Raw genomic sequence first — 11388 nt, forward strand, 5'->3', positions numbered from 1 at the left:
AGCATCGGGAATTTCAGAAAGATGGAGGCACGCAAGAAGCAGACAATACAGGAGGGTGAAAACGACCGAACAATACAGAGTGTTGTTTCGAGAAGGGAGATGGAAGGGAGAGCTGATGGGAAGAAGAAGAGGAACTACGTGCTGTGTGAAGTTGCTTCAGGCGTGTCCGACTATTTGCAACCACCTGGGCTGTAGCCCGCCGGGGTCCTCTGCCCATGGGATTCTCCAGGCAAGAATCCTGGAGCGGGTTGCCATTTCCTTCTCCAGGGGATCTTCCCTACCCAGGGATGGAACCCACATCTCTTATTGGCAGCCGGGTTCTTTACCATTAGCGTCACCTGGGAAACCCAAGGAAATGATGGGGGTCATCACAAAGTCCTGAGATCAGTACGTTTTTGGAACCGAAGTAGCTTTCAGATTTCTCTCTCCAGACTGAACTTGTCTCCTGAACTTCAGCTCTGTGCATCTAACTGCCTGCTCATCTGTAATAGGTATCTCAAAATCAACATGTCCCAGACAGAACTTCTTATGTTCAGACCCCAATTCTCCCTCCTCCCATTCTCCTTGCTCACCAAATATCACCTGTTTGTGGCCCAAACCTCGGCCTTCTTGACCTTGTCTTTCTCTCAAAGGGCTTCCCGGGCGGCTCAGATGGTAAGGAGTTTGCCTGCAAAGCAGGAGACCTGGGTTTGGTCCCTGGGAAGGGAAGATCCCCTGGAGGAAGGAATGGCCATCCGCGCAGTGTTCTTGCCAGGGAATTCATAAGCTACACCTAACCAGGCAGAGAATTCTGTTGGCTTTAACAAAACCCTGAAACATAAACCATCGTCGCCGGATTATGGCAAGAATTGATCTCTCTGCTCCCATCCTGGCCCTGATTCAATCTATTTTCAACTCTGTAGCCTGTGTGATCTTGTCAAACTGTCTGATCAACTCTTCTCACTACTGGCCCGCCAAGATCGCTCAGTCGTGTCCCACTCTGCGACCCCACCACTGTAGCCTGCCAGCCTCCTCTGTCCATGGGATTTCCCAGGCAAGAATACTGGAGTGGGTCACCATTCCTTTCTCCATGGGATCTTCCTGACCCAGGGAATGCACCTGGATCCACCTGGGAAGCCCCACCATACTAAGGGTCAAAGCACATGGCCTCGAGAGGTCCCATATAATCTGCCCACTTGGAGGTCTAAGACCTCATCTGCTTCTGGTTCATTTTCTCTTCTCCAACCCTCCTGCTCTACCTAGCTTATTTCTCCGTCATTTTTTCCCTCATTACTTCGTCTTATGTGTAAAATTCCATTACCGGAATATACCAGGTTTTACTTGTCCATTCTCCTAGCAATGGGTGTTCAGTTGCTTCAGCTTACTACAAAACAGCATTCTGAAAAATGTCATGGAGATGTATTGGGGGTTAGAATTACAAATTATTCTTTGTAATCCATTACAAAGAAATGGATTTGGGGTTAAAACTACCTACTGTTGTTGTTTAGCCACTCAATTGTGTCCGACTCTTTGCGACCCCATGGATTGGAGTCCACCAGGCTCCTCTGTCTGTGGAATTTTTCAGGCAAGAAGTACTAGAGAGGGCTGCCGTTTCCTTCTCCAGGGGATCTTGACCCCGGGATGGAGCCCTTGGCGCTGCGTCTCCTGCACTGGCCGGCGGGCTCTTTACCACTAGCGCCACCTGGGAGACCGGTGCGGAGGCTCCTCAAAAAAGAAAAATAGAACTACCGTACAATCCAGCAGGCTCTTTTCTGTGAGGTGTCAACCAAAGCAGCTCAGAATCTCTAGGTTTCCTCTTTGTATGAGTCCAGCTCCAAACGAACCTCTAGCATTCAGTAACTTTCCCTTTCATCTTATTTAGTTTCAGTTCAGGTCAGTCGCTCAGTCGTGTCCGACTCTTTGCCACCCCATGAGTCGCAGCACGCCAGGCCTCCCTGTCCATCACCAACTCCTGGAGTTCACTCAGACTCACGTCCATCGAGTCCGTGATGTCATCCAGCCATCTCATCCTCCATCGTCCCCTTCTCCTCCTGCCCCCAATCCCTCCCAGCATCAGAGTCTTTTCCAATGAGTCAACTCTTCGCATAAGGTGGCCAAAGTACTGGAGTTTCAGCTTCAGCATCATTCCTTCCAAAGAAATCCCAGGGCTGATCTCCTTCAGAATGGACTGGTTGGATCTCCTTGCAGTCCAAGGGACTCTCAAGAGTCTTCTCCAACACCACAGTTCAAAAGCATCAATTCTTCGGCGCTCAGCCTTCTTCACAGTCCAACGCTCACATCCATATATGACCACAGGAAAAACCATAGCCTTGACTAGATGGACCTTAGTCGGCAAAGTAATGTCTCTGCTTTTGAATATGCTATCTAGGTTGATCATAACTTTTCTTCCAAGGAGTAAGCGTCTTTTAATTTCATGGCTGCAGTCACCATCTGCAGTGATTTTGGAGCCCAGAAAGATAAAGTCTGACACTGTTTCCACTGTTTCCCCATCTATTTCCCATGAAGTGATGGGACCGGATGCCATGATCTTCATTTTCTGAATGTTGAGCTTTAAGCCAACTTTTTCCGCTCTCCTCTTTCACTTTCATCAAGAGGCTCTTTAGTTCCTTGTCACTTTTTGCCATAAGGGTGGTGTCATCTGCATATCTGAGGTTCTTGATATTTCTCCCGGCAATCTTGATTCCAGCTTGTGTTTCTTCCAGCCCAGCGTTTCTCATGATGTACTCTGCATAGAAGTTAAACAAGCAGGGTGACAATATACAGCCTTGACGTACTCCTTTTCCTATTTGGAACCAGTCTGTTGTTCCATGTCCAGTTCTAACCGTTGCTTCCTGACCTGTATACAGATTTCTCAAGAGGCAGGTCAGGTGGTCTGGTATTCCCATCTCTCTCAGAATTCCCCACAGCTTATTGTGATCCACACAGTTAAAGGCTTTGGCATAGTCAATAAAGCAGAAATAGATGTTTTTCTGGAACTCTCTTGCTTTTTCCATGATCCAGTGGATGTTGGCAATTTGATCTCTGGTTCCTCTGCCTTTTCTAAAACCAGCTTGAACATCAGGGAGTTCACGGTTCACGTATTGCTGAAGCCTGCCTTGGAGAATTTTGAGCATTACTTTACTAGCATGTCAGATGAGTGCAATTGTGCAGTAGTTTGAGCATTCTTTGGCATTGCCTTTCTTTGGGATTGGAATGAAAACTGACCTTTTCCAGTCCTGTGGCCATTGCTGAGTTTTCCAAATTTGCTGGCATATTGAGTGCAGCACTTTCACAGCATCATCTTTCAGGATTTGAAACAGCTCAACTGGAATTCCATCACCTCCACTAGCTTTGTTCGTAGTGATGCTTTCTAAGGCCCACTTGACTTCACATTCCAAGATGTCTGGCTCTAGATGAGTAATCACACCATCATGATTATCTGGGTCATTAAGATCTTTTTGTACAGTTCTTCCGTGTATTCTTGCCACCTCTTCTTAATATCTTCTGCTTCTGTTAGGTCCAGACCATTTCTGTCCTTTTTCGAGCCCATCTTTGCATGAAATGTTCCCTTGGTATCTCTAATTTTCTTGAAGAGATCTCTAGTCTTTCCCATTCTGTTGTTTTCCTCTATTTCTTTGCACTGATCACTGAAGAAGGCTTTCTTATCTCTTCTTGCTATTCTTTGGAACTCTGCATTCAGATGCTCATATCTTTCCTTTTCTCCTTTGCTTTTTGCCTCTCTCCTTTTCACAGCTATTTGTAAGGCCTCCCCAGACAGCCATTTTGCTGTTTTGCATTTCTTTTCCATGGGGATGGTCTTGATCCCTGTCTCCTGTACAATGTCATGAACCTCTGTCCATAGTTCATCAGGCACTCTATCTATCAGATCTAGGCCCTTAAATCTAGTTCTCACTTCCACTGTATAATCATAAGGGATTTGATTTAGGTCATACCTGAATGGTCTAGCGGTTTTCCCTACTTTCTTCAATTTGAGTCTGAATTTGGTAATAAGGAGTTCATGATCTGAGCCACAGTCAGCTCCTGGTCTTGTTTTTGTTGACTGTATAGAGCTTCTCCATCTTTGGCTGCAAAGAATATAATCAATCTGATGTCGGTGTTGACCATCTGGTGATGTCCATGTGTAGAGTCTTCTCTTGTGTTGTTGGAAGAGAGTGTTTGCTATGACCAGTGCGTTTTCTTGGCAAAACTCTATTAGTCTTTGCCCTGCTTCATTCCGCATTCCAAGACCAAATTTGCCTGTTACTCCAGGTGTTTCTTGACTTCCTACTTTTGCATTCCAGTCCCCTATAATGAAAAGGACATCTTTTTGGGGTGTTAGTTCTAAAAGGTCTTGTAGGTCTTCATAAAACCGTTCAACTTCAGTTTCTTCAGTGTTACTCGTTGGGGCATAGACTTGGATAACTGTGATATTGAATGGTTTGCCTTAGAGACGAACAGAGATCATTCTGTCGTTTTTGAGACTGCATCCAAGTACTGCATTTCAGACTCTTCTGTTGACCATGATGGCTACTCCATTTCTTCTGAGGGATTCCTGCCCGCAGTAGTAGATGTAATGGTCATCTGAGTTAAATTCACCCATTCCAGTCCATTTTAGTTCACTGATTCCTAGAATGTCGACGTTCACCCTTGCCATCTCTTGTTTGACCACTTCCAATTTGCCTTGATTCATGATTATTTAGTTTACCAAGCCTAATTCATTCATGTTCCAAAATGAAAGCCCAGGTTTTCCAGATTTGGCTCTTTGAATGAGCTGTATCATATCTAAAATCATGCAACATGGCTTGCACTCCCTATTTGAAGGTTCTACTGAATGTATGAATTGTGTTCACCCCATGGTGTTTTAAAAAAATATTTGTCGGGGGATTTCCCTGGTGGTCCAGCAGGTAAGAACCGGTGCTTCCATCGCAGGGGGTACAGGTTCAAGCACTGGTCGGGGAACTAAGGTCCTGCATGCTATGCAGTGAGGCAAAAATCTGCTGATGGCAATGAACTTCAAAATGAGTCAATTTGTACCTAGGAATTCTAACCAGAAAACCTGGAAGGAGCTCAGCAACACCTGTAACAGGTGCTCTGTGAGTTCAAATGTCCATCTCTGTCATGACCTCACCAGCACCTTCCTGACTCATTGGTCTTGATCCATAGGATGGGGACACATCAGTTTTTCATGGTTTTTTTTTCTTTTTTTTTAAACAGAAGACATTATGTGACTAGTCATGGCCTCCGGGTCAACTAAGGAAGCTTCAAGAATCACCCCCCTTGTGCACTTAAAGGCTTTATAATCAAGGGTTCTTTCCACCTGGGTTCTGGTGGATTCAAAATGAAAACAGGAAATGAAAGACAAGCTCCAAGCTGAAGCGTGAATACATACAATGGCCCATTTAATGCTTCTCTCCTCCGATTTATTGGTCTCTCTTTCCCCAGAGACCATGGCAACAAAGTGTAGGCGCAGCCGTACCTCGTTCACAGAAGAGCAGTTGAAGATCCTCGTCCAGGCATTCAGCCAAAACCCTTACCCTGGCTATACTGCCAAACAGAGACTTGCCGTGGAAATCAACACTGAAGAGTCTAGGATCCAGGTACCTTCCAAGTTCCAGATCTCCAGGACGAGAAGCAGAAACTCAGGGTGGGAATGGGGGGCTGGGGGCTTATCTGGTGGCCCAGTAGCTAAGACTCCCAGCTAGATGTAGCGAGGCATAGCTACAGGTGTTTGTGTCGACTTAAAAAAACAGTCACAACCTAAAAGTTGAGAGTTAGGTTTTTACGCAGTGGAAATTTTTAGGACTTCAAGCCCGGGAGGCAGCATCTCAAGTAACCCTGAGAGGACTGCCCCGAGGAGGCTATAGGGGAAGAGGGAGGAGCCGGGTTGTATTTGTGCTTAGTCACGGCCGACCCTTTGTGAGACTACTGGGGTGGGTGGCCATTTCCTTCTCCAGGGGATCTTCCTGACCCAGGGATCGAACCCACATCTCCTGTGTCTCCTGCATGGGCCGGTGGATTCGTTACCAGTAGCACCACCTAGGAAGCCCCAGGTTAAAAAGAAGTTGCAACAAAGGGCGAGTAGTCTGAACATCCAAAGGACTTCTGTGATTAAAAAAATAAAAAAAAAAAAACATATCCCAAGTGAAGGAATTTAGTGCTTTTCTATGTAAGAGAAGGCGCAAGAGTCTGGGCTCACTGAAATCATTCCTTTCATACACACCTCAGCTGTGTGACCAATATCCTGTGTTTTTTCACACCCTGAGCTCCCTTGGGGCTCATCCTCAGGAGTGGCTGGGATCTGGTGGCTGTTAGATTCCAGGTGTTTTCTCCTTTCTGAGTGCCCTGGAGGGCTGGGAGCAGCGAGGGATGCCACATCCTTGTGTACTGACATGACAGGAGATACTCCATCTGCAAAATTTTTTGAGAATGCGCACCTCAGAATTCAAGGAGAGTGAAAATCTTTTCCCCCCAAATTTTAGTAATCGCGAAAGTTATTAACGGAAATTGGTACAATGTTTCTGGAGGACAATCTGTCAATATGCATTAAACCTGAATGTTCATGACATTTGACAGCATATCATTTTAAGGATTTTTTTTTTTGCCAAGAAGATAACTTAGGATGTTTGCGATAATGTAATTGTGAGAATATTCACAGCATTTTGTGCTTCTTTTTTAATTAGGGTTTTGGCCATGCTGCCTGGCAGGTGGGATCTTGGTCCCTCAACCAGGGATCAAACCTGGGCTCCCTGCAGAGGAAGTGGAGTCTTAACCACTGGATCACCGGGAAGTCTTAGCATTTTGTGCTTCTCATAGAGAGCTGTTGGAGAGAAATCTCTATTCAAGAATAAGAGGAGGGACTTTTCTGGTGGTCCAGTGAACAGGAATCCATGTTCCCAATGCAGGGGCCCTGGGTCTGATCCCCGGTCAGGGAACTAGATTCCACACGGCACAACTAAAGATCCCATGTGCCACAACTAAGACCTGGCAGTCAAGTAAATAAAAAATAAAATATAAAAAAAGAAAGGGGGCGGGGACCATTCATTGAACACGTACCATGAGCCTGCGTGATAAGGGCGTTGAGTGGAGTGCTTTGCTTGACCCTCAGAATGAACTCCCAAGAATATTGCTCATAACCTCCCTTCCAAATGTGGACACTGAGAGTGAAGGAGCTTCCAGGAGTGGGCAAGAAATGTGCAGATACACCTTCAGAAAAGAGGAATGGTGTGGTGGCTGGAAGACACACTGAGTCCAGGGTGTAAAAGCCAAGTAGGTCATCAGCAAGTGTCTGATGACACGGTAGATGCCAGAGGAATGCTGGATGGTGTGAGGGTTGACCTTCTCCTTCCAGTGGATTCTGGAAGACCAGGGAATGGCAGACTGGTGTGTGAGTGCTCCGTTGTGTCCTGCTCTTTGCAACCCCATGGCCTGTAGCCCTCCAGGCTCCCGTCTCTATGGGATTTCTCAGGCAAGAGCAGTGGAGTGGGTTGTCATTCTCTTCTCTAAGGATCTTCCCAACCCAGGGATGGAACCCATGTCTCCTGGATTGGCAGGAAGATTCTCTACCACTGTACCAGCTGGGAAGCCCAGGTGTAAAGTTGCAGATTCAGGCTCGACAGAGATCTTACAAGCAGAATAATTACAGCGTCCATTTACTAACTTGAAAAGAGTATTACAGGGGGCTTTCCTGGTGGCGCCGTGGTTAAGACATTGCCTTCCAATGAAGGGGTGCAGGTTTAACTCCTCACTGGGGAGCTAGGCTCCCACGTGCCTCGTGGCCAAAAACCAGAAGGTAAACAACAGATGCAATGTTGTAACAAATTCAATAAAGGCTTTAAAAATGGCCCATATAAAAAATCTTTTAAAAAGAGATTATTATAGCAAACTGTGTTGGGACCAGGTCACGAAGATGCTCAATGCCAAGCCTTTATCTAAGGCTTAGTTGAATGTAACCAGATCAGTGATAATCCTGAGTTTAAGGTTCATAAGAATCACTGTCCACCCCCCTTTTGGGGGCCATGTCATGGCACGTGGAATTTTAGTTCCCCACCGGGGACTGAACTCACACCACCTGCAGTGGAAGCAGACAGTCCTGACCACCGGAGCACCAGGGCAGCCCCAGAGTCACTCCTTTTGGAGAAGAGCAGCAATGGAGCCGAGATGACAGAAACGTGTTTAACTCTCTTGTTTTCTTTTCCTCTCTTAGATATGGTTTCAGAATCGAAGAGCGAGGCATGGATTCCTGAAGAGACCCAAGAAGAACTTAGACCCAAGCAAAGACCACGCCTCCTCCAAAGAGAAGATTCAAGGTAAACAGCCTGCTCCAGCCCTGCTCCCCACCAGAGCCTCCTGGGACGCAAGTGCTCCTTGAGAGTGGCACCCCTTAAAAGAAACCATCTCTTCCTCTCTCCGCCTTGTAAGAGGAGAGTGGGAAAGGAATATTTCCTCCTTCAGGGTTTCCTGGTCAAGGCATCCCAGGAGCAAAGGGTTCAATAAGGCCCCTGGAAAGTCTCCCCACAAGATCCAGATATTCTGAGTCTTAGCTTATTTGCGCTGGAGTCTAGCAATTCAGCCAAATACTACTGCTTCTCAAAGAGACGTGGGTTCGATCCCTGGGTCAGGATGATCCCCTGGAGGAGGAAATGGCAACCCACTCCAGTATTCCTGCCTGGGAAATCCCACAGACAGAACAGCCTGGCGCCCTACAGTCCGTGGAGAGTACACACTCTTCTAGAACCCTCCACCTTGAATCACCTTCTCAAGGGGTGGCAACCGGTTCCGAGTTAGATGCTGAGAACATGTTTGGGCTCCTCATCTGAATATGTAAGCTGATCCCAGATGTTTCTCTACCTTCAATGCTTATCCCTACTCCAGATGGAAGAGACAGACGGTGTCGTACCAGCTACACTGCTTCTCAGTTACAAACTCTCAAGAACGCGTTCACAGAAAACCCTTATCCTGGGATTGACTCCAGAGAGCAACTTGCTGAAGAAATCGGGGTTCCAGAGTCAAGAGTCCAGGTAATCGAAAAGGGACTTGATATTGTGTGTACATAATGAGACATCTCTGAGTGATTTCTCCATCAGGGACTTGTTCTCATAGACATCACGAGCAGGACAGATGGGGACCTCCCTGGTGGTTCAGTGGCTAAGACTTCATACTCCCAATACCTGGGGTGCAGTTCAATCCTTGGTCAGGGAACCAGATCCCACATGCCACAGGCAAGAATTTGCATGCTGCAATTACAAAAACCCCAACCAAGTGCTGCAACTAAGATCTGGTGCAGCCAAATAAATAAAAGAAATATTAAGAAAAACAAATAGCATAGTATGTTGTAAATGAAAACAAGATAAGCAGGACAGATGAAAATGGGATTTCTGGCTTGAATAGCTCTTCCCCAATGGCCCAGTAGGTGAAGAATCTGCCTTCAACGCAGGAGACACTGGAGACTCGTGTTCAATCCCTGGGTGGAGAGGATCCCCTGGAGGAGAAAATGGCAACCCACTTCAGCATTCTTGCCTGGAGAATCCCGTGGACAGAGAAGCCTGGTGGGCTACAGTCCATAGGGGTTCCAAAGAGTTGGATATGACTGAGCATGCATGCACCCATGGGATAACGATGTCTTCCTAGAAGACATTACCCTCTTCTGGGTCACAGAGTAAAATCAGGCATTTTTGAGAGGAAGGAGAGAAGTGGGAAGAGAATTCCAGGCAGAGGGAAAAGCTGAAATACAGGTATGGCCCTTTAGGAAAGACTAATACTTATAATGAGGGAATTGTGGGGACTTTCAGGATATGAAACCTATCAGTAAATCATAAAGGTATTTGTACAAGACTCAGAATTTTGAGGGACATCTCTGGTGGTCCAGGAGTTAGGACTCCACGCTTCCACTGCAGGGACACGGGTTTGATCCCTGGTTGGGGAACTAAGATCCCCATAAGCCACAGACACAACACCCCCACCCCCCGCAAAAAAAAAAAATTCAGAATTTTGAACTTTATCTTGAGATGTGATAGACTTTCCCGGATGTCATATGGAATGTCAGTGGTTTGAGAATTGTGCCTAAAAGAAACCATCGCTTCCTCTCCTTTGCCTTATAAGATGAGCAATGGTGAGACTAGCTGATATCAATTTGTTTTTTCATTATATCTCTTTGTTTTACCTACTTAGATTTGGTTCCAAAACCGGAGATCTAGACTCCGTATCCAGAGAAAAAGAGGCCTTGAAGAAGCTTTAGACGAAAGGCAAAACCAGGGACAGGATATCTGACATGGGAGTGTTCAAGGTACTAGCCTCTTGTTCCCAATGTGACCCACACTCAGAGTCTCCTGAGCGCCGGTTCTTCCACATGGTGGCGTCAGCTCCAGCTTCCTCGGGGGCAGTGGATGCGATTTCCACTCAAGCATGCCTCCGTGGGGTCAGGGGGTGGTCACAGTCCCCGAGGCTCTTCCCAAGTCTGGTCCTCCCGAGGATCCCACTGCCCACTTTTCAAGCTCTGAACTGGAACCCAGAAACCCTGTTAGTATGTGAGCTTTGTTTATTACTATTTTCCCTCATCCTGGCACACGGTAAACAATCAGATTTTGGGGAAGGTATGACTGAGTAACTGGCAGAATGAATCCTCAGGCGTGTTCTGCCAGGGGCTTGCCAATGCACGGCTTTCCCAAGGGGTAGGAGGTTCCATATTTGACTGGAACGTTGGAGAGAATTGACCTCCATTTTTGTGTGTATAAACTGATTTCTTCCATGTCTCTTTTCCCTTTCCGCTTTAGGTATACAGAACGGCACTCCGTAGTGACGGTTTTATTTCTCTGGAGCCAGAAGAACAAAGTGAACAGGGAGACAGATTCGGTGTATTTGACGTCATCAGCCTGGACTCCACATTAATTATCTTCCTTAACATATCCCTCTAAACATACCTTCAGCTTCAGCTCCTGGAGACGGTAAAGAGGACTTCAGGACACAGAGACAGATGACAAAGAGCCAGGCAGCCCTAGTGACCAAATCCAGATTCAGACTTCAACAGATCTTGAGGACAATGAAATAATTATAAATAGTATCATTTTTTTCGGTCATCAGAATACTACTGATTCAAGCAAAAACCATCAAAATGTGTGGTATCGTGATTTTAATCAAACTGCTGCTGCTAAGGTGCTTCAGTCGTGTCCGACTCTGTGCGACCCCACAGACGGCAGCCCACCAGGCTCCCCCGTCCCCGGGATTCTCCAGGCAAGAACCCTGGAGTGGGTCGCCATGTCCTTCTCCAATGCATGAAAGTGAAAAGTGAAAGTGAAGCCGCTCAGTCGTGTCCGACTCTAGTAAACCCCTAAAAGGATGGGTTCAGAGCAAACATGGGGAGGAGGGGAGACTGATGCGCTGAAGACACGGAAGCTCTGAGCCCCTTGTCACATA

General features: G+C 46.6%; 1 protein-coding gene across 1 annotated transcript; it reads left to right on the forward strand.

Moving 5' to 3' along the window:
- Nucleotides 1-5426: 5426 nt before the first annotated feature.
- On the forward strand, nt 5427-10245 carry DUXA (double homeobox A). The gene is made up of 5 exons (XM_040253761.1): nt 5427-5576; nt 8183-8285; nt 8665-8694; nt 8860-8996; nt 10147-10245. Exons 1-5 carry the CDS (start codon nt 5427-5429, stop codon nt 10243-10245), a joined length of 519 nt encoding a protein of 172 aa, XP_040109695.1.
- The last annotated feature ends 1143 nt before the right edge of the window (nt 10246-11388 follow it).

The sequence above is a fragment of the Oryx dammah genome, unplaced genomic scaffold (assembly GCF_014754425.2).
Source record: "Oryx dammah isolate SB20612 unplaced genomic scaffold, SCBI_Odam_1.1 HiC_scaffold_13, whole genome shotgun sequence".
NCBI lineage: Eukaryota > Metazoa > Chordata > Mammalia > Artiodactyla > Bovidae > Oryx > Oryx dammah.

What these genes read in the sequence shown, in the direction of transcription:
- DUXA (XM_040253761.1), top strand. Translation starts at nt 5,427, where the DNA reads ATGGCAACAAAGTGTAGGCGCAGCCGTACCTCGTTCACAGAAGAGCAG. An exon ending in CTGAAGAGTCTAGGATCCAG is followed by an intron (nt 5,577 to 8,182) that starts GTACCTTCCAAG and finishes TTCCTCTCTTAG; the next exon opens with ATATGGTTTCAGAATCGAAG. An exon ending in CTCCAAAGAGAAGATTCAAG is followed by an intron (nt 8,286 to 8,664) that starts GTAAACAGCCTG and finishes TCCCACAGACAG; the next exon opens with AACAGCCTGGCGCCCTACAG.